Consider the following 25852-nt stretch of genomic DNA (forward strand, 5'->3'; position numbering starts at 1 on the left):
CACGCCAAAACGCGATGTTCCATCTTCGTTCGTGGTCGTGCTATTTGCGCATACACATTCGTCACACGCGCTACTAAATTGCTCTTTGCACACACCAAGCGCGTCACACACACACAACTTCAATTGCCGTAAAACGCGCCGTTCCACCTTATATCGCTTCGTCCGTGGTCGTGCTGCTTGCGTGCACGCACAATGAACCGCCTACTCTGCTACTCCGGCGAGTTGGCACAAACAATACTACCACTGATACATGCTGATACTACCAGATACTATCTGCGCTATGGTATATTTCTATGGGCCCCGCGCGAGCGAGCGCATGGGGACTAGGGCGTTTCAGGAGCTAGGTGCGTTTTTTACACGACACCTAGGGACCTAGACTCCCCTAGGGCGAAAAGTTACCTAGATACATAGTTCCCGTTGGCGCCGCGGGGGCGGCGCTGCAGTCGACCGGCTGCACAGGCGAGCGAATGTAAATGCGCCTCCGGATCAACGCCGCATTCCAGTGGCGGGTCGAGTGTTCCTGCTCTCACTGCGCTGCCACCCGACTCCGCACTGCTCGGCTCTCTACTCCTGTTCTCCCAATGGAATTCACCATTTAATAACACGACCACGTAGTGCGCATATAAGCAAAGCAGACGTTGCGTAAAAATCATGTTAAAGCGTGCGTACAAATGACAACATGCACAGTGAACTGTGCAATATCTACTACGTTATTGCCCGCAGCACAATACGCAAGCCTGGCACATACAATACTCTGAGAGAGCCACAACTTACATCACATAGTCGCGCGGAGGAAGTTGGTCGGAAGTTCTCCCTCCCGATTCGGTGAAGCCATGTCTTCTTAACGCGTTGCGCTTACCGGACGGTATCGCGAACATATTTTGCCTTTGCTAAAACTATATTGGCATCCAAACGCGCAGCAGGTCATGGTAACGAAAATGACGTGAAGCGACGTCGCAATTGCCACAAAAGAACCTTCAAGGCGTTCACAAGATCAAAACAACACAGAATAGGAACGGAAGGAACGCCGCCAATAATCACCGCTTTTCGAGCAAAGATGGCACTGAAGCGCGACTGTAAACAAACGAATCCGGCCAATCCGGCGCAAGGGGCCACGTGATGCCATTAGGCCAATAGCGACGCGGCGTCGGCATCAGCCAGAGCGCTGGAGGAGGAGGCGTTGTTCAAAGCGTGGCACTACTTTACGAAGTTTAAGGGGTTTCCCTCTAGGTGTTATAGTGAGGAACTCTATGACTGGCGGCCGTGGCTTTTCTTTTGTTGGTGTGTGCTGCGAGCTTAAACGTGTGCGCAATGGCCTTTTTGGTCCTGTGGAAAGAATTTATGTATTAGTACCTAGAAATTAGTTCAACTTCGGCATCATTATTCAGAAAGCATGACCGAGCGCGGTTTCCACACCTTTCTGAATCATATGTGGCACAACGTTTCAAAAGACTGACCGATATTTGTTTTAACGTCGAGGTAGCGGTAAGCTTGTGAAAATTAATACAAACGACTGTGACCTGAGGGAAAATCCCGGCCTTCAGTGCATGCACTTAGCAGCAGTTGAACCCGGAAAGCGCCCTTAACAAGATGATGCGTACACATCCTGAAGAAAACTGGCGTCCGTGCTGCGTTACTAATAGCAGGTGCCGTCGATGCCTTCTACCAACACCCACATGGCCACGGAGCCGCATGTGTCGTCTGCTATCAAAAGCATTGCACTACGTGCACGAGAAAAGAACTTGCGGAGAATCTAGTGCCAAAGTGTACTCGTGCAGCACGACGTCAAATCGAGTGCCGAAGTGCAGGTGACGCTAGCTGCACTGGCAAATCGAGGAGACCTCTACACACACACAATATCGAATATGCCCTCGGGAAAGAAGCACTTCGATCTTGGCATATGCTCCGTGAATGTACGACTCTGCCTAGGCATTACGGAGGAGGTTCTTAGCGCGTGTTGAAGCCGTTTGTCCCCTAGACATGCCGGAATTGCGGATTGCGGTCGAGTTTGTTTACGCTCCGCCGCTGACTGCCCGCGCGGTGAGGTAGTGGGCACGGACGCCCCATTTGGTGATCGCTGTGTCTGAAGGGGCAAGGTTCTGTTATATCAGTCGCGGCTCACTTTTTTCGTCGCGACGATAGATGGAATTTTTCAAGCACTGGTTCAGGAGGGCACATGTAACCGGCAAAGGGAGGCCTCAGGAGCGCACCTGAGGTTGTACTCCAGGCCACCCAAGAGGTATCGGGGGGATCAAGGGTGGACGCCCGTGGATTGGGGCCGTGGAGGCCGAAGCGTGTGCGGTTCAAATGGCGCGCCAACGTATGTGGCGCCCCCAGCAAAAGCTCCAAGCATGGTTCCAATAGCGGTGTTCTGTGACCGCACAAGTCGCTTCATTGATTCGAAGTAGAAGAAAACATCGGAACATCGGCTATTAAGAACCGCTATGGCATGTCAGCCTAGTTCGGCGTTGTGAAACTCCGGTTTGGGCTGCGGTTTTATGGTCGTCGAAACCAACTGTGTATTTTGTGCTCGCTTGTGCTTTTCCCAGCGACGTTGGTGTTGGCTGTGGTGCCATGCAAATAGATGTGAGGTGGATGTGTTCAAGAAATTTGTGGCAGTGCGTGGTAAGTTGCAGGTCTGACACGCATGTTATGTCCCCCTCAAGTCTTTGCGGCTGTGCAAATCGGAATATATCCACGTGGGCTGTCGTCTGCAGCGCAGGCTCTTCAGCATTTGCAACGTCTTTAATTAAGCTCCTTTGTTATGAGCCAGCGCATAGGCGCCGACTGCGGGGGGCTCTGGGGCCCGAGCCCCCTCCGGAGTGTTCCGGAGGGGGCGGAGCTCGCACCTAAAATGTCATTGCCAGAGTTTTGTCACCCACATCGTCTGAGGTTTCTTTTGACTTGCTTCGACCTTTTTCACTTAAAATCTTATTATGGCTAATAGCTTACTGCATCATTCTTGACGTGGGCGTGCGCTGCTTTTAATTTACACTTTAGCTTTATTTCTGCAAATCCTGACAATATGAGGATAAGCGCATTAGAAGCACTAGCGGCGGCTGTCTGATCCGTATTTTCTCGCTTCAACATTGTTTTAAATTCCCAGCGTAAGCACCTTGCACATACACAATAAATTTTAATATAAACAAAGGGCAAATTTTATCATATTTTTGAAAGTGAAGGAGGTAGCCGATTCAAAATTATTTCTAAAGGTATGGATAGCCTATGCCTAGAGAATGAGTATGTTGCTGTATGTTCACTTCAAATTGCTTTGCATGCTTTTTCGACCCTGAAAAACACCTGTAGACTTTTAGTGACCCCTTCGGTGGAGTCTCTTACCAACAGCATGTAAAATGCACATGAATAATATGTGTCTAAGATTGCTTCTTTCATGCAAGCAACGGGAACGATTCATGAAAAAAAAAATACTCTTCTAATAATTTACTGTAGAAGGATCGACATTTGGGCGAGTTGGTACAGTTTGGACATCTTGAAAGGGCAGCGCAATAAGACGAAGACAGAACGCAGGAACACACAGGACAGCGCTGAACTCGCAACACGAGCACGTGGCTATGGGTTGTAGTACATAAGTTTGTGTATGCCTTCGAATAAAGTTAGTTGTGAGTTAAGCGCTTTCCTGCGTGTTCCTGCCTTCTGTCTTCATCTTATTGCACTGCCCCTTCAAGATGTTTAATAATTTACATTTATTAGGGATGGAAACATTTTCAATTGCACGCAGAGGTCATAAATACAGGGTACCCGAAATAACTATCACGCACCCAGATTTAAAAAAAAAAGCAATTACATTACTCGAAGAAAGCCTAGTGCATATTGTTTATGGTACAGTGGAGTAGCTGCCAGTAATATTATCATTACTAAGGTTTAATTAGGTAACTGTAATTAATTATCTAACGTGAGACATACTATCCTAATTATCAAAGTGTCAATGAGCATTTGTAAGCGCAGCCAAGGGACATCTAATTGTGATATTTTCAGTGATGTACTAATTGTATACAATTTTTTTCTGACTGATAAATAAATGTAACGAAATATGAAAAATACCACGCGACTGGCTCCCACTCGCATCATAAAGCAGCACCCTCAAACAGGCTCCCTCCGAGTTAGCCAGAACGAAATAAAGGAAATAAAAAAAAAAAAGATCGGGATCGAGCTAGTTGCTTATCCACTGTGCCCTGGGAGAAGCAACATGTCGCGTCTGGTGTATGTCGGAAACAAGCTCTGATAGCTGTTGTCTTAGTGTAGGTAAAGTGCACGAATGTTTTTTTTTTTTTTCCACAAAAACAAATTGACGTTGGTGCAGTTGTTTAAAGGTGCGTTTTGTTTCATCCCAGTTGCCATGTCTTTCTCAAGTGAGCAGAAGGAAAACATGATCCTTGCCAGGGTATGGCAAATGGCAACGAGAGGAAGGTCGCAAATACATATCAGTCATGGAAGTGTGGCGGTAGACCAAACGCATCGACTATCATAAAAAATGATGAAAACCTGAGACAAATTGGCAGCTTTCATAAACAGCGGCGGAGGTCTCCATCTTTGAGTCCAGCCTAGGCACGAATGTTCTAGCATTTATGGGCTCAAATCCTCATGCTAAGGTGCAAGACGTGGCCACTCGGGTATTAATTTCCAAGTCATAAGTTTGGAGGATTCTAAATGACTCAGGCTTTTCACCCGTACCACATTAGCCTCACAAAAGCCGATGAGTTACCGGACTTATTGAGCAATATCAGGTGCACAGGTGAAGCCAGTTTTTGCAGAAATGGCCAGGTAAATTGCATATGCACACTATTGTAGTGACTCTAATCGACACTGGGTAAAGTGCACTTGGCACCAGTACCAGTGGTCATTCAATGTGTGGTTCGGAGTTTACGCTGTTGCTATAACTGGTCCCATATTCGATCACACACTGACTGGACAGCGTTACACGGACGATATCCTTGAATGAGTTGTGGATGAATTTCACAGCGAAGTCCCGCTGTCACGTCTTCCACTTCTGTGGCATCAGCAAGATGGGCCAACAGCAAACAGCAGCAGCTGAGCACGAAACTGGCTGCATGCGACTTTTCATGTGCAATGGGTTGGAAGGCACGAGCCTGTAAATTGGCTGGCTAGGTCACCTGACCTCTCTTCTTTCGATTTATTTCTTTGGATTTATGTGAAAGATCATGTTTACACGATTGAGACTGATGTCAGACGAGCTCAAGGCAAGGATAACGGATGTCTGTCATATAATTCGAGCGTCGGTCATCAAGGAAGCCACAGAAGATGTGATAAAGCGGGTTCAGTACTGCGTAGCTGCAGAAGGAGACCTATTCCAACAAGTCCTGTAGGTAGCAGCTGGTGTTCAACGGCGCTTACGAATTTATAGATAATAAGGACACATTAAAATTTCATGGTTTTCAATGCGTAAGCATTTCTATCCTTGCCCAATGGAAAAATTGTCTCTGTCCGTCCAGCAAGACGATCGCTTTTCAGCATAGCACCCGCAGCAGCGAGCAAATTCACCTGCTTGCTGCCGCTCGCTTCAACTCCAACGAAGCTGTGAGAACACAGCGTTCACGGAGGTCTCAACACATGCCACACTCTGGCGCTTTCACGGATCGCTTTCAAGATACAGGTTGTGCCGCTGCACCAGACATAACCGCCACTGGAGCACAGTTGATCATGGTTCATAATGGTTCAGTGTACCTAACAAACGTTGCATATATTTCCTTCATTTGCTACATCTCCCAGGTCATTTCCTCCCAAGTTCACATCCTCTGCGGCCTACCTATAACACGAGTGAACATTGCTTCTACTTGTCTCTTCTACGTCGTCTCATGCAGGTCTCGCTTAACAATTTGGTGTTGCAACCGCGCTTCTCCATTTCACGGTTCTTTTGTGGCTGTTCTCACAATTATGCGAAATGCACCAGCATGCTACCATGAAATACCACATCAGTTCTATGAAAGGCTTACCCATCTTTCAGATAACTCCTGGGAATATTCTGCATGGGCATTTTTTTTTTTTTTTGTGCAGACGTTTCGATTGCCAATTCGGCTCATTTAGAAGTGGTACATTTCTTTCTTGAATGCATCTTGAATGCACATGAGTCCCTTCCCGGTCTATTTATTTCACCTTATCTTTAGGCAAAGAAGTTGCTTTCAATAAGCTTATTTGAGGGTGCTGCTTTATGATGTGGGTGGGAGCACTGTCGCAAGATATTTCTCATTTTTCATATGGGTTCTTTAGCAGTCGGAAAAAATTGTGCGCAATTAGTACGTCGTTGAGAACGTTGCAGTTAGATCTGTCATTTGGGAGTGCCTACAAATGCCTCACTGACAATTTGATAAGTAAGTGATAGTGCTTCTCGAGTTAGATAATTAATTATGGCTACCTAATTAAATCGCAGTAGCCAATAAATTACTGGCAGCTACACCACTGTACTGGAAACAATATGCGTAGGTTTTTCTCAGGTAACGCAATTGCTCTTTTTTTTAAAGGGACATTAAAGGCAAATAAGAAGACGTGGACTGTTTAAATACCATTCCAGAAACCTCGCAACGCTTGTTTTGGGCCAAGAAAGGACTTAAAGGGTCCGAATACCTTTTTTGAAATACAAATCACCCGCCACCCATCCGGGGGAGCGGTGATGTTGCATATGCCATCACCGGCCTTTGCTGCCATCGGTAAGCAAAACGGTACCTGGCAGACGGCGGCACCAAGCCAAGACAGAGCGGTGGATTCACCGCTGCAGCTGCTTTTTGGTCAAGTGGCGTAGACCGTTCGGGCATCCCATGGCATAATATGGAAGTTGAATTCTCTCCTACTTGCAGTTTGTGTGAGTTTCGCGAGCCAGCAAAACCAGTGCGGCACCACACGATCAGGAAAGTACTGAAACGCAAACCGTGGGCGGCACAGAGTCGAGCAAAAATGAAACATTTCGACTGCCCGCGTCATTGTCAAGGGTAATTTCCATTAGTTCTTTTTTCTAAATATGAAGTAGAACTGGATGAGTAGCATTTTTTTTTGTCTTCTAATACAATATAATGATGTTTTTTGCAGCAAGTGGTTGAGTACTAGTGACAGAATTTAACTGAGGAGTGCTTTCGTCATCGGGCAAGTGCTTGAATGTCCCAGGGGAGTCTCTAATCATGTCCTGAATTTACCTCAGTTTCTCGATTACTAAGGCCCTGTTCGCAATATTATTGATGCCTTAGAGATTCCCAAGCTCTAATCTATCACTTTAGCTTGACTTAATATTTGCCTTTAGTGTCCCTTTAGTCTTGGTGCATGATAGTTAGGACACCCTCTATAATTAATTCAGTAACTGAAATGAGGTCAAGTCGGATTCACTCGAAATCAGAATCAACAGCAGTCATGCGCAGCAGCGCTTATACTTGGACCTACATAAAAGAAAAAAAAGGAGAGGGAGGCATGCTGCAGTTTCTCCGGAAGGGTGAAGCATAAAACAATTTCAAAGGAAGATTACACCACTGGGAGACGCCAGATTCTTGTTGGTGCGAGAAGACTCGGGCTGTGAAATTGAACTGTCTCCTACTATGAGGTCTTGTAAGTATTCGTATACAGCCGTCACTTCAGTGAACAATTCTTCGAGGTCACACGAAGTTTCTTCAAGTGCAACTGTTAATAAAGGTTATATATATATATATATATATATATAAAGAACTTGAGTGGTGCTACAAGGTAAACAGAACAAGTATTTAATTTCGACAGTTTCGATCGGTGGACCGATCTACATCAGGTTTTTTTTTTGTAAACCCTGATGAAGATCGGTCCACCGATCGAAACTGTCGAAATTAAATACTTGTTCTGTTTACCTTGTAGCACCACTCAAGTTCTTTACGTTTGAAAGGTAGCCTGAAGAATCCCTCTTTGCCTACTACATATATATATATATATATATATATATGGGGTTTGTAAAGCTGGTCTGGCCCCTGCTCCCCCGTGGAAAGATTTAACTTTTCCGCCTATAGGCCACCGCCGAGTGCCTCGTGAAAACCAGCTGTACTTGGCAAACCCTTGTGGCCCTCTCTCTGGCACTGTGCACCGGCGATACTAACCATCTTGCTTGTGAGACACAAATTGGGTTTTTCATTGGGCAGGCTGAAGAGGAAGCTTCGGCTCAAGGGCTCCATTCCTACGTGGGAATGAAGAAATCTTCTTTTGCAGTAACCGCTGCTGCGATATTTATGAGGTTTGTTGCATTTAAGAGAAGTTCACTTCTAGCAACTGTAGAAGCTTTGAAATTATGCCATGCACTTTTAAAAAGATTCTTGAAAATTGCAAAATTAAAAGAAGTAAAAAAACTCCATCAAATTTACAGCTCTGTAACAAAACATATATATATATATATATATATATATATATATATATATATATATATATATATATATATATATATATATATATATATATATATATATATATATATATATATATATATATATTCGGTAAACTTACTAACACATCTTAAGCGGTTGAAATCTTAATACACAATGCTTTTAATTTATGCCACCAACTTGAGAGTGGGACTTTTACAAAACTCTCCTAAACATTGTAACAGTTTCATGTAAGCTGAAGGATGTGATTCAATGTTGCCTTGAATCACATATATCGCAGGTGTCTGCTTTGAAAAGTTGCAAGCCGACACAGTGTATCCGTGACTTAATTATAAGTCATATGCACGCAACAATCAAACCCGGGCCCTCGGTACCCAGCAGCTGCGAAGCAACTGACCACAGCGGCGGTCAGACCTGCGACGCTGCAGAGGGTGCTAAGAATCCCTGGCTCCGAACAGGCCGCCATTGGAAGATGAACCTGGCAACGTTTAAAGCTAAAACGTTATCTAGTGAGGCGAGTCTAGCAGTGCTATTGGAGGAATTGGAGGGCAGTAAATGGGATATAATAGGGCTCAGTAAAGTTAGGAGGCCAAAAGAAGCATATACAGTGCTAAAAAGCGGGCACGCCCTGTGCTACCGGGGCTTAGCAGAGAGACGAGAATTAGGAGTTGGATTCCTGATTAATAAGAACATAGCTGGTAACATGCAGGAATTCTATAGCATTAACGAGAGGGTGGCAGGTCTTGTTGTGAAACTTAATAAGAGGTACAAAATGAAGGTTGTACAGGTCTATGCCCCTACATCCAGTCATGATGACCAGGAAGTCGAAAGCTTCTATAATGACACGGAATCGGCAATGGGTAAAGTCAAAACAAAATACACTATACTCATGGGCAACTTCAATGCCAAGGTAGGCAAGAAGCAGGCTGGAGACAAGGCAGTGGGGGAATATGGCATAGGCACTAGGAATAGCAGGGGAGAGTTATTAGTAGAGTTTGCGGAACAGAATAATATGAGGATAATGAATACCTTCTTCCGCAAGCGAGATAGCTGAAAGTGGACGTGGAGGAGCCCGAACAGTGAGACTAGAAATGAAATAGACTTCATACTCTGCGCAAACCCTGGCATCATACAAGATGTGGACGTGCTCGGCAAGGTGCGCTGCAGTAACCACAGGATCATAAGAACTCGAATTAGCCTAGACTTGAGGAGGGAACGGAAGAAACTGGTACATGAGAAGCCGATCAATGAGTTAGTGGTAAGAGGGAAAATAGAGGAAATCCGGATCAAGCTACAGAACTGGTCATCATCATCATTATCAGCATAGTTACGCCCACTGCAGGGCAAAGGCCTCTCCCATACTTCTCCAACTACCCCGGTCATGTACTAATTGTGGCCATGTTGTCCCTGCAAACGTCTTAATTTCATCCGCCCACCTAACTTTCTGCCGCCCCCTGCTACGCTTCCCTTCCCTTGGAATCCAGTCCGTAACCCTTAATGACCTTCGGTTATCTTCCCTCCTCATTACATGTCCTGCCCATGCCCATTTCTTTTTCTTGATTTCAACTAAGATGTCGTTTACCCGCGTTTGTTGCCTCACCCAATCTGCTCTTTTCTTATCCCTTAACGTCACACCCATCATTCTTCTTTCCATAGCTCGTTGCGTCGTCCTCAATTTCAGCAGAACCCTTTTCGTAAGCCTCCAGGTTTCTGCCCCATATGTGAGTACTGGTAACACACAGCTGTTATACACTTTCCTTTTGAGGGATAGTGGCAACCTGCTGTTCATGATTTGAGAATGCCTGCCTAACGCACCCCAGCCCATTCTTATTCTTCTGGTTATTTCAGTCTCATGATCCGGATCCGTGGTCACTACCTGCCCTAAGTAGATGTATTCCCTTACCACTTCCAGTGCTTCGCTACCTATCGTAAACTGTTGTTCTCTTCCGAGACTGTTAAACACTTTAGTTTTCTGCAGATTAATTTTCAGACCCACCCTTCTGCTTTGCCTCTCCAGGTCAGTGAGCATGCATTGCAATTGGTCTCCTGAGTTACTAAGCAAGGCAATATCATCAGCGAATCGCAAGTTGCTAAGGTATTCTCCATCAACTTTTATCCCCAATTCTTCCCACTCCAGGCCTCTGAACACCTCCTGTAAACATGCTGTGAATAGCATTGGAGATATCGTATCTCCCTGTCTGACGCCTTTCTTTATAGGGATTTTGTTGCTTTCTTTGTGGAGGACTACGGTGGCTGTGGAGCCGCTATAAATATCTTCCAGTATATTTAAATATGGCTCATCTACACCCTGATTCCGTAATGCCTCCATGACTGCTGAGGTTTCGACTGAATCAAACGCTTTCTCGTAATCAATGAGAGCTATATATAAGGGTTGGTTATATTCTGAACATTTCTCTATCACTTGATTGACAGTGTGAATATGGTCTATTGTTGAGTAGCCTTTACGGAATCTTGCCTGGTCCTTTGGTTGACAGAAGTCTAAGGTGTTCCTGATTCTATTTGCGATTACCTTAGTAAATACTTTGTAGGCAACGGACAGTAAGCTGATCGGTCTATAATTTTTCAAGTCTTTGGCGTCCCCTTTCTTATGGATTAGGATTATGTTAGCGTTCTTCCAAGATTCCGGTACGCTCGAGGTTATGAGGCATTGCGTATACAGGGTGGCCAGTTTCTCTAGAACAATCTGACCACCATCCTTCAACAAATCTGCTGTTACCTGATCCTCCCCAGCTGCCTTCCCCCTTTGCATAGCTCCCAAGGCTTTCTTTACTTCTTCCCGCGTTACCTGCGGGATTTCGAATTCCTCTAGGCTATTCTCTCTTCCACTATCGTCGTGGGTGCCACTGGTACTGTATAAATCTCTATAGAACTCCTCAGCCACTTGAACTATCTCATCCATATTAGTAACGATATTGCCGGCTTTGTCTCTTAACGCACACATCTGATTCTTGCCTATTCCCAGTTTCTTCTTCACTGTTTTTAGGCTTCCTCCGTTCCTGAGAGCCTGTTCAATTCTATCCATATTATAGTTTCTGATGTCCGCTGTCTTACGCTTGTTGATTAACTTGGAAAGTTCTGCCAGTTCTATTCTAGCTGTAGGGTTAGAGGCTTTCATACATTGGCGTTTCTTGATCAGATCTTTCGTCTCCTGCGATAGCTTACTGGTTTCCTGTATAACGGCGTTACCACCGACTTCTATTGCGCACTCCTTAATGATGCCCATGAGATTGTCGTTCATTGCTCCAACGCTAAGGTCCTCTTCCTGAGTTAAAGCCGAGTACCTGTTCTGTAGCTTGATCCGGAATTCCTCTAGTTTCCCTCTTACCGCTAACTCATTGATTGGCTTCTTGTGTACCAGTTTCTTCCGTTCCCTCCTCAAGTCTAGGCTAATTCGAGTTCTTACCATCCTATGGTCACTGCAGCGTACCTTGTCGAGCACGTCTACATCTTGTATGATGCCAGGGTTCGCGCAGAGTATGAAGTCGATTTCATTTCTAGTCTCACCATTCGGGCTCCTCCACGTCCACTTTCGACTAACCCGCTTGCGGAAAAAGGTGTTCATTATCCGCATATTATTCTGTTCTGCAAACTCTACTAATAATTCTCCTCTGCTATTCCTAGAGCCTATGCCATATTCCCCCACTGACTTGTCTCCAGCCTGCTTCTTGCCTACCCTGGCATTGAAGTCGCCCATCAGCATAGTGTATTTTGTTTTGACTTTACCCATCGCCGATTCCACGTCTTCATAAAAGCTTTCGACTTCCTGGTCATCATGACTGCATGTAGGGGCATAGACTTGTACCACCTTCAATTTGTACCTCTTATTAAGTTTCACAACAAGACCTGCCACCCTCTCGTTAATGCTATAGAATTCCTGTATGTTACCAGCTATTTCCTTATTAATCAGGAATCCGACTCCTAGTTCTCGTCTCTCTGCTAAGCCCCGGTAACACAGTACATGCCTGCTTTTTAGCACTGTATATGCTTCTTTTGTCCTCCTAACCTCACTGAGCCCTATTATATCCCATTTACTACCCTCTAATTCCTCCAATAACACTGCTAGACTCGCCTCACTAGATAGTGTTCTAACGTTAAACGTTGCCAGGTTCAGATTCCAATGGCGGCCTGTCCGGAGCCAGGTATTCTTAGCACCCTCTGCAGCGTCACAGATCTGACCGCCGCCGTGGTCAGTTACTTCGTGGCTGCTGGGGACTGAGGGCCGGGGTTTGATTGTTGTATTCATATAGGAGGTTGTGGCCAAGTACTGCACCAGGGTGGCCAATCCTGCTCTGGTGAGAGAGTGCGTTACCGGTTCTGGTCACCGGGATCAGGCCGCACTCCAGGCCTGTTTGTGCAATTTTCTCAACACACGTTTTTTTTTTTGTATTTTCCGGTGGAGAATTGCGCGGCACCGGGATTTGAATCACGGTCCTCTTGCACTGGAGACGGATACTCTACCGTCCCCGCAGGAGTTAAATTAAAAATTGGATTATGGGGTTTTGCGTGACAAAACCACTTTCTGATTATGCACGCTGTAGTGGAGGACTCCGAAAATTTCGACCACCTGGGGTTCTTTAACGTGCACCAAATTCTAAGTACACGGGTGTTTTTGCATTTCGCCCCCATTGAAATGCGGCCGCCGTGGCCGGGGTCCGATCCCGCGACCTCGTGCTCAGCAGTCTAACACCATAACCACTGAGCAACCACGGCGGGTCCCGCAGGAGTTGTACGCCTCATTTAACCTACAGTGGTGCCCTATTTGATCAGTCAAGGTGGGCCAATCTGAGCTCGGTTATACCGCATGGATGGCACTCGGCTAGAGAACCTGGTATTTATGACCTGCACATGTGTGGCCACACATAATTGAGGATATATAATTTTTTTTTAGGAGGGTTTCCGTACAGTGATAAAATGAAGGAAAAGACATTAAAAAGAAAGAAAAAAAAACAGAACTGGTATTCGGCTTTAACTCGGGAGGAGGACCTTAGTGTTGAAGCAATGAATGACAATCTTGTGGGCAATAGAAGTCAGTGGTAACTCCGTTGGACAGGATACCAGTAAGCTATCGCAGGAGATGAAAGATCTGATCAAGAAACATCAATGTATGAAAGCCTCTAACCCTACAGCTAGAATAGAACTGGCAGAACTTTCGAAGTTAATCAAGAAGCGTAAGACAGCTGACATAAGGAAGTATAATATGGATAGAATTCAACATGCTCTCAGGAACGAAGGAAGCGTAAAAGCAGTGAAGAAGAAACTGGGAATAGGCAAGAATCGGATGTATGCGTTAAGAGACAAAGCCGGCAATATCATTACTAATATGAATGAGATAGTTCAAGTGGCTGAGGAGTTCTATAGAGATTTAAACAGTACCAGTGGCACCCACGACAATAATGGAAGAGAGAATAGTCTGGAGGAATACGAAATCCCACAGGTAACGCCGGAAGAAGTATAGAAAGCCTTGGGAGCTATGCAAAGGGGGAAGGCAGCTGGGGAGGATCAGGTAACAGCAGATTTGTTGAAGGATGGTGGGCAGATTGTTCTAGAGAAACTGGCCACCCTGTACACGCAATGCCTCATGACTTCGAGCGTATCGGAATCTTGGAAGAATGCTAATGTAATCCTAATCCATAAGAAAGGGGACGCCAAAGACTTGAAAAATTATGGACCGATCAGTTTACTGTCCGTTGCCTACAAAGTATTTACTAAGGTAATTGCAAATAGAATCGGGAACACCTTAGACTTCCGTTAACCAAAGGACCAGGCAGGATTCCGTAAGGACTACTCAACAATGGACCATATTTCCACTATCAATCAGGTGATAGCACAATGTGCGGAATATAACCAACCTTTATATATAGCTTTCATTGATTACGAGAAAGCGTTTGATTCAGTCGAAATCTCAGCAGTCATGGAGGCATTGCGGAATCTGGGTGTAGGCGAGCCGTATATAAACATACTGAAAGATATCTATAGCGGCTCCACAGCCACCGTAGTCCTCCATAAAGAAAGCAACAAAATCCCAATAAAGAAAGGCGTCAGGCAGGGACATACGATCTCTCCAATGCAATTCACAGCGTGTTTACAGACCTGGACTGGGAAGAATTGGGGATAAGAGTTAATGGAGAATACCTTAGTAACTTGTGATTCGCTGATGATATTGTCTTGCTTAGTAACTCAGGGGACCAACTGCAATGCATGCTCACTGACCTGGAGAGGCAAAGCCGAAGGGTGGGTCTAAAAATTAATCTGCAGAAAACTAAAGGAATGTTTAACAGTCTCGTAAGAGAACAGCAGTTTACGATAGGTAGTGAGGCACTGGAAGTGGCAAGGGAATACATCTACTTAGGACAGGTAGTGACTGCGCATCCGGATCATGAGACTGAAATAATCAGAAGAATAAGAATGGGCTGGGGTGCGTTTGGCAGGCATTCTCGGATCATGAACAGCAGGTTACCATTATCCCTCTAGAGAATAGTTTATAACCAGCTGTGTCTTACCAGTACTCACGTGCGGGGCAGAAACCTGGAGGCTTACGAAAAGGGTGCTACTTAAATTGAGGACGACGCAACGAGCTATGGAAAGAGGAATGATAGGTGTAACGTTAAGGGATAAGAAAAGAGCAGTTTGGGTGAGGGAACAAACGCGAGTTAATGAAATCTTAGTTGAAATCAAGAAAAAGAAATGGGGGGGGGGGCATGGGCAGGACATGTAATGAGAAGGGAAGATAACCGATGGTCATTAAGAGTTACGGAATGGATTCCAAGGGAAAGGAAGCGTAGCAGAGGGCGGCAGAAAGTTAGGTGGGCGGATGAAATTAAGAAGTTTGCCAGGACAACATGGCCACAATTAGTACATGACCGGGGTAGTTGGAGAAGTATGGGAGAGGCCTTGCCCTGCAGTGGGCATAACCAGGCTAATGATGATGATGATGATGAATTATAAGCACTGCATTTGACAAAATGCTGATGCAGAAAAGAAAGGGACACACACTATGCACTGAATTGTGTTTTTACCGGACCATATAAGTTGTCCACTGCATGTAGCAGTAAGAACCACCGCAGCCATGTGCACTGTGGTGCTGATCCAAGTAAACTGTGAGTGGCACAATTGCCGCAATAGGCCCACACACAGTAGGCAAAAGAAGTGCATTGCATGCACACGCAGGGGGCATGCTTTGTTTGCAGTCGCTCGGCAAGAACCAGCTAGGCCCCGACCAAGTTCAATTTAAGTAATTTGATTGTCTGTGCCACATATTCTATGTGCGAAATAAATTTTTAAAGGAGGCTTAGCAGAAAAATAATAACAGCGGTGTCTTACCAGTACGGAGATGTACCCATGCGCACCTGTGTTTGCTGAGACAATGTTTTCGATCAAAGAAAGAAAAATAATTGGAAATGTTTTTTTTGAAAAAAGAAGGCAGTGAATGAGTGTTTGCTGTTTGTTGATGACATACTTAATTTAAGAGTGCAAACACAGCACAAAAGGAAAGGAGTTGTGCAAACACAGCACAAAAGGAAAGGCTCAAAGTTTATAAAACAGCTGATTGTTATAAGCAAATGCTAATTGGAAGTTAAACATAAGTTCAGCATCTGTCCTGTCATCTTTCTTCCTTTTTGTCTTTTGCACTGCTAGAATGCTGCCAACATGCGGTACCTTTGCACATCATTAGAAAACGCTGACTTGACAGTTGTTGTTTTTGACCAGTAATCACTATTCAAAATATTTTTCCAGCAACGGTTGTGAAGCCTCACTGCCTGAGTCGTGCCCCACCTGTTTTCTCCAAAGTCCTGGATGCCTGTTGATCACATGAAACAGCTAGTTTGCTTATTTTCTTCATTATGCACAATGAGCATGCGTTTAGGAAGTGTTGCGTGATCACTTGGTGTTCACAGTGTTAGGTCAAGAATGCAGTGGCAGGCGTCAGTGAATTTGATTCCCCCTTTTCGACTTGCTTTTCGTGCTGCCACCTTTGCCTTGCACTTATGTCATGTCATGAACTCTGGCCTAAACTGAAGGAGTAGTGTTTGTAAGGTGCATGAAGTACACCTGTGTATGAAAGCATCAGTTGAATTAAAACTGTGTTCCGTTTTCAGACATTCCGAGTGAAACTGTGCATGCGTTTATACTGTGAAGCTATCTTGACTCCACACATGCTGTTCTGTGATGGCAGCACATTTGTCGTGGCTGAACCCTAGTAGGCCTCCTCTCTGTGCCTCTTATGGCCTGCAAGAGAAATTATTTTCTGGGATGTGTGTGGGAAAAACTTCTGCGTTGCTGTCACTGGACATAGAAGATTTTGGAAAAACGAGATTTTGCACCAACTCAATCTGGCTATTGTGAGACAACTAGATGCAAATGGCCAAATACATTCTAACCTTGTAATAACCGTTTGTTGTTTGTCCATTGTGCTGCCTGTTTCATTAGAAGATGAGGAGGTACTTGCCTTAAAGTGGCACTGCAAGACAAGAAAAGAGCATTTCCATGAGCATGGGAAGTCAAGGGGCAACAAAAAAGGTGTAAGGATGAGCATTGTTGACGTGACCTTGTGGCATTGGGGCTGCAGACTTCAACGAAGATTTTCAGCATAAACAAGATCACAGAACCAGTGCTGACTTGCAATTGATCCACTCCTAAATTAATTACATACATCCTGTTGGACACTTAGGTCCAGTCAGGCATTGCAGAAGTGCTCTTTGCAGCACTTAGCATGTGTACCGTCTCAACTCTAGCCCTTTTTTGCAATTTTCCAGCATACTTTATCATGTCAAGCAAACACATGTCAGCATCTCATTGAAAAAACAAGGATTTTCCAGCAAGGCTGAACACCCAGTGACATACGGTCAACTCCGCAGCAGACCTGTTTGCAGCACAGCTGGTCCGAAGCTAGCCCAGCTGGCCCACAAGCCTTGCAAGTCAAAAAGGCATTTGTTTGTGCAAGCCACACTTTGTGTTCTTGTAACAAAGCCACAAATTTTATGCAGCTGTAAATGTGGAGTCTGTATAGGGAACAATTTGCGGGATCAAATCCCTGCCTCGGTGGCCACATTTCGATGGGGGCAAAGTGCGAGAACACCCATGTACTTAGATTTAGGTACATACCCCAGGTGGTCCAAATTATTCTGGAGTCCCTCACTATGGCGTGCCTCATAAACAGACTGTGGCTTTGGCATTTAAAACACCATAATTTTTAGAGTGAACGATTGCCAGGTGCAGCAAGTGGTACAGAATTAATTTTGGGTCCTGCAACCTCACATGACGAACTTTTAAAGGAAATTATGATATTCTTTTCCAGGCAAGTCGTTGGTGCATTCAAGCAAATGAATCACTAGAAGCTGAGCAGTGGCTGTATGATGAAAGTGTGTGGCAAAGTTTGGCCCTGCATTTTGATGGCTTCTTTACAAGGTCATTTTGATCACAAATATTGCGAGAAGAATAAGAAATGGCACTTCATTCTGCAAGTGTGCTATTGGCCATTGGTTCTCGTCCTGCTCTTTGCTTGTGTGATGGCTTCCGTGCCTCACAATGTTTATTTTCTCTTGCTGGCGGCGCTCTGCTTCTATTCACTGAAGGAAGTCCTATTGTCATTTTGTGGTCCTTCATTTGTGGTAACTTTCAGGACAGTGCTGCAACTGTTGCACGGCTCTGTATCACCGTAGTGTGCCTGCTCCCTTTGAGAAATGAGGATGGAAATTTTGTGTGCCAGATTTTTGTGGTGTTAGCTTTCAGTGCAAGGATTATCCTCCGACCTTTTCCTGGTCAGTTGTGGTTCTGGTATATGTTCAAGGTCTGCCCGAAAAGTTCGTGTAGAGTTGCCAAGAAATGGGAGAAAGTTGTAGCCATGCACCCTTTCACTCTCTCCACTTGAAAGGACCAGGTTGATACGAGCCAGACTGCTTGTGACAGCAGAATTTATTGCGTGCACTCCTTTTGCAACTCATTTTTAATCAAAATAAACATAGACAAACAGACACAATGAAGGATCAGTATCAAATTGTGCAGAAATTCATCAAATGTTGCAGAAGGCATATGGAAAGGATGCCTTAAAGGAAAGAACTATGTTCAAGTGGGTCCAGCACTTTTGGGAAAGCCATGGAAACTCCCAAGTATATTGTGAGATCAGGATGCCTCTCTACCTTATGCAAAGATCGTGTGCATTCTCTTGTACTCAGTGACCGCCAGACTGTCAGAATGATAGCACAAGCACTTGATTGGGCAAGGGCATCCATTCACTGGATTTTGACTGAAAATGGGTATAGCTTGTGCCAAGGTGATGCCAAAATTGTAGACTCCTGAGCAATAGTTGCTGCAGAAAAAATTCATCTTCAAATTCCATAAGTACAAGCCAAGACAACATAGAGGCCACACAGACGCTTTCTATGTTGTTTTTGTCTTTTCTTGGACTAAAAAAGTTATTTGAAGAAGAACCAAAGCCAACTAGCCCGACCTTCAGTTCTACTACGAAAAGAATGTTGCATTGATTAGAAAATTCAGGCAGTAATGAATTCTTGCAATGGGTTGTCACTGGCAAGAAACTTAGATTTATGAATATAACATAATATTGAAGTAGAGCAAGGAGAAGAAAAAGAATGATGAGCCACAGCCAAAAAACATCGAGAAAGAAGAAAGCAAAATTCAGTCATGTTGATTGTGTTTCTTGACTGCCATGGGGTTGTGCACCATGAATGTGTACCTGAAGGTCAAGCTATCAATGCAGCGTTCTACGTGGAGGTCCTGAAGTGTCTGAAAGATTGTGTGCGTCACATGTGACACAGAGGGGTGCTGGACTCTGCACCACGATGCTGGCCCTGTGCACTCTGCATTGACAGTGCGTTGGTTTTTGGCACACGATTCCTCCACCAGCGTGCTGGATCCCCTGCTCGCCGGATTTATGGCCCTTCACACCCCCTGCAAGTGCGAACTAATGCTCCAGGGACGACAATTCAAAAGGAAACAACATCGTTGTTGAAGTGCTTAAAGGAACTGGGAACCAGTTGTCGTGGTACCCTTTTTTGTGTTTCCAATGGCAAGCTTACCAGTCAGGGTGTCTAATTATGAAGTGGTAATGCGGAGAATGCTGTGGGACACTTTTTATGAGATTTTTTCAATATGCAGTGAGGATGTAATCGTTCACCGTAAGCATGCTGAAAACAATGATAGGTGAGCTCGATAGCGATTTTACACCAGCATTGGTGGTAGGCAGACAAGTGAGGCTGTAGCTGTGAGAAAGTATTAATTTGTTTATCAAGCCTCTGTTCCTGCGATTCATGTTTTCAGAAGTGTTAAATTATTTCTACAATAATAGCCGCGTGTTTTCATGGCTTCCTGTCCAGCTGCTTTGGTCATTAATTAGTCAAAGGTGTTTTTTAGTCAAGTTAAGTTCTTGGAAGTTAAATGACGCTTTTACGCCTGATATGCAGTTCAGTGTGTTGCCATAGCCATGCATATGCTTATGTTGTAGTGCCGACACCAATTTACGGCACCACTAGTCAATGTATCTCGCAGGGAGACCATACAATGCAAACAACAGCCTGTGCACGCATTGTGCTGCATGTGTGCCCCTTCTTGGTGTGGACTTTACTTTAGGATACTCATAGAATAGATCACAAGCATCCAATAATGTACAAGCAGCAATGTTAAGCAACAAATATATTACACTTAATAAAAGCCAATTTACATAAGGTAATCTTCTATACTACATCTAGAGTACCAAGATTTCACCGCCAGCATTGAAAGTTATGGGTATAGTGCGACAAAACAAGGACACAAGAAGAAACGAAGGCATTCAGTTCATCTTTACTGATAGTAAGACCTGCTGGGCTTATAGCCCACAAGCTAAGAAACCTTTTCTCCAATTTCATTCAGCCCGTTTGAACTTGTTGAAGAGGGGCGTAACTAACATGTGTTATAAAAACGCTCGTAGAAAATCATGCTAACACCTAATGAAAGCCAGTCTCCAGCAGCAGTCTGTGTGTCTTAAGGAGGCTGGTTATCCGAACCATGTGTTGGTGTCGGTGGCGGAGAGGTAGCTAAAACAGTAACGTTTGAGAAATTACCTCCGTGAGAATGCCAGAGCTAGCAGCCGTGATTAGGTGAATACTGCTGTGATTCCGTTCCAGGTATCACATAGCCTAAATAAAAAAAAGGGAAGCCGCACTAATGTACGGGTTGTTTTTTCAGCTCCTAATAAGCTAAGTACCTTGTGCAAAACCAGTAACCCAATGAGGACAAAAAGGCTAGTGCGTGATAAGAATCACAAGGATCCGTTCGTAGGATGCGCGGTAGGGGTGATCTATCGCATTCCGCTGTCATGTTGTAAATGCTACATAGGCCAAACCGGAAGATGCATCAATCAGCGCTTATGAGAGCACAGAAATGAGTGTCACGATGTATCAGGCAACGGTGTTCTTGCTTTCCATTCCAAAACGTGTCCATGTCGCCCACTGCTAGAAGATTCCACTATTACAGATAGGGATAAGCGCGAATGTGTAAAACTAATAATAGAAACAAAGCAGATCCTCTCGCCCTCTGACCAATGCATCAGCAAACTGTCACTGTCATTGTCTACGAGAGAGTTCGGTTATTTGTACATGGCATTAAAGGCTGACCTGCATTTGCAATATGTCATTTAGATTTTCTTGTGTTTTCCTGATGTACCGGTTTTAGATTGTTTTCATATCATCATGTACGTAATTGTATCTTCATGGTTGATATCATTGCTGTGCACATGGTTGTTTAAGGGTATAAGTATGACCGATCCCAGAAGTAAATTTTCCTTGTTTTGTTGTGCTATGCAGATAACTTTCAATGATGACCGACCAACAAGCCCATATTGCCACCCTCGTCAATTTGACTGCCGGGACACGCCACTTACTGATTTTTTAGACTTTCTTTGCCAATTTAAAACTATAATTCCTACCTAAATAGTGAACAGCGTGCTGGATTCTATCACTATAATTCACGGGCATTTCATTTCCATCAGCGTCTCACAACGGATTCTGGTCAGTTGTCCAGTTTTCAGTCCCTTTATCAGAAGTAAACTTCCAAAGGTGCTTCCAGCAATGGAAGAAGGGGTGGAACCAGTAATTGTGTTTATTGGAGAGTATCTTGAAGGGGAACACATTGTTGTATCTGATAGATTGTGAAATGATTATTTAAAAAGAAACATATTGCACAAACTTTTAGGATTGATCTCGCATGTGTAACCCACTTGGAAGAAGCATTTGAGATAAGGAAGCGAAAAACACATGGTGCTCATGAAATCAGTTTCTGTGCCCTGAAAATGTTATAAATTATCAGATATATTTAGAGTTCGTTGGGCTTCACTGTTGAGTGGCTGTCATTGTTGTCACTTCCCATGTGAAGGTGGAACAAGTACAGTTATGCTTGTGTACAGTGATTATGGAGTGAAACGTGACAGGGAGCATTTAGTAGAACCCTGCATTTATGTAAGGTACTTGATACCATGTCATGTCACTAGGAATGTGGTCACCACAGATGATGTAGACTCTGATCTAAGTGTACGCACTAAAATTATGTCCAAGTCACACAAACTTTAGCTGATGGAAGCGAAAGTACCCACATTAGTTAGCCCTAAATTGGCATGTTTCACTTCATGAGCACTATACATTGTCGTATGTTGTTCTTTCCATGACATGCCTTCGGGAAAGAGAGCGTGTGATGTGCCTGAGTAACATTTATAATTTTAAAGTTCATTTTACTTCATAGAAGTATTGGCCATGTGTCATTTCAAGAGTCATCAGCTTATTTTATGTCAACTATAGGATGAAGGCAGTTGCCCGGTGGCCCCTCTTAAAACTAAAAGCAGGTTTCTACCTTCCAAGCTTTTTGCATTGCCTCTGGAAGCCTACCCAAATCATGCCTTTTTAAGCTTCAAAACACTGCGGTTCATCATTGGAGGAGCAAGGCTACCATAGATTTTTACTGTACTACACTGAAGGAAGGTCTTGTTATTTACCGTATCTGTGCGACATTTTTTTAAGCAGTGCTGTCAATTCATATGAATGCTGCAATATAGGTGGCTCAGCTTCTCTTCAACAAGCCTTGGCCTAAACCACAGTCATGACTGTGCAAACAAATATTTTCATAAAAAGTCCATCTTCATAATCTTCAAATCTTTATAAAAAGTGTCCTGGTCCTCCCATAAAACATCTTGCATTAATGTTTAGTACTCACATTGTGCAACATCTGAAAATCAGACAACAACATACGGTCAAGACTGGTGCACATAGTTGAAACTGTAGCAGAATGACTTGTGGGACTGAATTGCACTGCTTAAGTACTCCAATGATAACCCATTTTGTGATATCATTAAATTCAATTCGTTTATTTAGTTCTTTGGGCAGTGTCTAAGAGGTTGAAAAGATCAACTTTTCTTACGAACTCACCCTCTTGCTATGTACAGTTTTATTTAGTTACAGACCAGTGCTCACGCCTATTTAGCAGACCGCTTGTAAATATTGTTTTTATGTGTTAAGGGTTTCTTTTTTTGTATTTTTAAAATATTTTTCAGGAAAACCAAATAAGCAGTGATGCCATATATGTGTTGACTGATGCAGACTAAAACAATATCTCTGTGTAATTTGAGCACAACCAAAATAGTGTGTTAAGCGAAATATTTTCTTTTTTTCCAGTTACACCATCACCAACCGTGGTACTCTGGAAAAGACAGAGGCCCACTGGCATCAAACGAGTAGTTTCAACAACGCGACTTGTCTTCGTTCCTGGCGATGACAATTCCTTGTTCAACCAGTCCTTTGTTGGACCACTGTAGATTACAAAGTCAATTATCTATTTCTGACATTTGACTGACCCAAAGACTTCTTAAGTGCATTGGAACACAAGGATTGATTATTTATGATTTAGTAAAATTTCGTGTGCTCATCGGGCTGTGCAATGAATAGGTTAATTAAATATGCAAGCTTTTGATGATGCTTCATTTGAAATGCAACCTTTCAAAATTAGAGACGACTTTGGGTTTTTAGTTTTTTGCTTATAACACATAGCCCACAAATGATATGAGACACTTTTTAGTTAATTGCACTGTTTGCTTATTTTACATCAGTATCTAACTGCATACAGCCAGGCTGGTTGGTGTTGGTTCACTATGAGTACAGTAGTGCAAGACAAGCAAGAGAACAGGACAGAGGCTAACTTACAACTGTACATTCAACATAGCGGTAGCAACATTACTGTGCACAAAGGATGGGACCAATAGCCACCCAAGGCTTGCTCTACCTGTCGTGTGTCATCCTGTGAAAGCCCTAATCAGCTCTCTGTATCTGATTTATGTATTTGCAGAGGGCAGATTAGGGTCAGCACATAATCTTCTCCTACAGGATGACGTGCGATGTGTAGAAGTCTTAGGTGGCTATCGATCATATCTTGCATTTATCTATTGTGTCTTTCAACTCTTCATGTGTGCATGCGCATTACAATGTTACAGTTGTGTTGGTGTAGCTTGGTACAGCTGTTAGCGCCTGTCCTGTCGCCTTCCTTATTCTCGTCTCATCTTGCACTGTCATCCTCATGATAGTGCCAGACAGTTTCCTATTTCTGCACTCCACCAGAAGATCCTTGACTTGGTGTAACAGGCATATCTCAGTCATCTCTTATCAATAAAAAAATTTTTTAGCTTTGTGTAACACAGTTGAAGGGCCTTTAAACTGCCGTTTATGAAACAATATAGTTTTGTGAGCAAAATTGGAAAAACATTTCGAAAAGTGTTTACATAGCTTAAAGTTGCTGCAATAGAAATTCAAGTTGCTGGACGTGTAGGATTGCTTCTCATGTGGTATGTCTTTCCTTGAGCACAGGGTGAACACTGCTGCTTTGTAACATTTAGCACCCTGCATGCTAGGGAAGCTGGCAGAGCAATCGGACCAGCGCAGAGCACACGTACATATTGTGGGCAGATATCCTGTGTACGAAATGAAGAAAGCTTGCATTGTCATTTCACTGGACTTGGGCTTGTTTGTGTATCTTTGATGAACGAAAAGCAGTGCACATACGAAAATGGGGCACAGATCATACCACTGTACTGATTTACAAAAACTTTATTGTAAAATTGGGTGCCATATGTACACATGTTTAGGACAAGTATGCATTGCACATGTCAACAACCTAACAATCCGCTATCAGCGCCTGAAGCTTGACCTAAGAAACCTTTGTTCTTAGTTGGATAATAGAACAGAGCTTGAGACTGCGCACCTATAGTTAGTTTGTGAATCATTTTGGCTTCAACCTATTCCAGGAGTTGCTTGGATTTATTTCTGCTGCTGCCATCTTTGGCTCTTCTCTACTGTTGTCTCTGTGTCTGTCCCTGTTTTCGTGTGTGCTTTTTTTTCGTTTGTAATAGTTACATTAGCACTTTTCTCTGCATCCGTGAAGTTGGATTGGGCCCCCTTTTCTATGGTGCAGCCGGCAGGCGCGCCCCCGTGATGGCCAGTGGTGTGCGCCAGCTGCCCTGCCCGTATTGCCCGATGCGGTTCAAGCGCCGGTGGAACCTCAACATGCACGTGCACACACACACAGGCGAGCGCCCTTACCAGTGCTGCTACTGCTTCCGGGCCTTTGCTGACCGGTCCAACATGCGCAAGCACATACTCATCCACACGTGCAAGCAACCCATGGCTTGACATTTGCCCGTGCAGCTTGGGCTTTGCTGGCCCACTTGCTGCTCTGAAACGTGACTCCATAGACTGGGAATGCAAGGGCAGTGCTGTGTCAGCAATGCACAGACATCTTGTCAAACGCTTTCCAACTTTGCTACATGCCGTCAAATTGTTTGTGAAGGCGTTTGCATTGTTTTTTCTAATAAAGAAGTAAAATACTGACCACAACATTTTTTACAGAAGCCTTGTCCAAAATAAAAAGTCACTGAAGTGTAAAGTACAACATTACTAGGATACGCAGTACACACTGTGGGAAATTTGTGGCAAGAGTGTCCACATAGTTTGGTCAAAAAGTGACTTCAGGGTGATTCCAAGAAAGATTGAACATGCATGTTCGCTTGATATTTTTATTTCATCTGCTTTTTCGTGTGTTATGTAGGATCCATAAATGGAGCAACTGCACGAAACCGAAAATTTCATTCCCAAAATGCATTCCCAGCTCATAGAAAAAAATATTTGAAGGTGGGCGCAGGCATCCTGCTACTGCTTCATGCAATAGTACTTGCAGACTTCACGGCCAAATTAATGCAAACTAACAAAGTTAAAACCTCTTCTGCTCATTTTAGTATGCTTAAGTGCATATAATTTCAATGTGTTTTTATATTGTCCACAAAAGAAAATAAATATTTATAAATCCCGCACATGGCCGAAATAAGTTTTGTAATTTTGATGTGACTTTGCACCCTTTCTACAACAAAAGCTCGTTAATTCGAAGTAGCCGCCGTGGTATGTCCAACAATGTATTGGAAGCACTATGTAACACCTCCCGCCAATTCACAC

General features: G+C 43.9%; 1 protein-coding gene across 7 annotated transcripts in view; it reads left to right on the plus strand.

Annotated features, from left to right (window-relative positions):
* LOC142558621 (uncharacterized) overlaps positions 1–25234 on the plus strand; it is a 92873-nt gene extending 67639 nt beyond the window's left edge. For 2 of the 7 annotated variants that reach the window (XM_075670795.1, XM_075670796.1), the window contains one exon: positions 24819–25234. Coding sequence is in view for 1 of the 7 variants with exons in the window: in XM_075670794.1 (XP_075526909.1) it covers positions 2499–2625; positions 24819–25036 (345 nt within the window). In the remaining 6 variants the exon portion in view is untranslated. Of the gene's footprint in view, positions 1–2218; positions 2626–8120; positions 8213–18797; positions 21380–23032; positions 23181–24818 lie in introns of those variants that run through there. The other 5 variants (XR_012823052.1, XR_012823055.1, XR_012823053.1 and 2 more) reach the window with 5 other exon arrangements.
* Positions 25235–25852: the final 618 nt, after the last annotated feature.

The sequence above is a fragment of the Dermacentor variabilis genome, chromosome 9 (assembly GCF_050947875.1).
Source record: "Dermacentor variabilis isolate Ectoservices chromosome 9, ASM5094787v1, whole genome shotgun sequence".
In the NCBI taxonomy this organism is placed as follows: Eukaryota; Metazoa; Arthropoda; class Arachnida; order Ixodida; family Ixodidae; genus Dermacentor; species Dermacentor variabilis.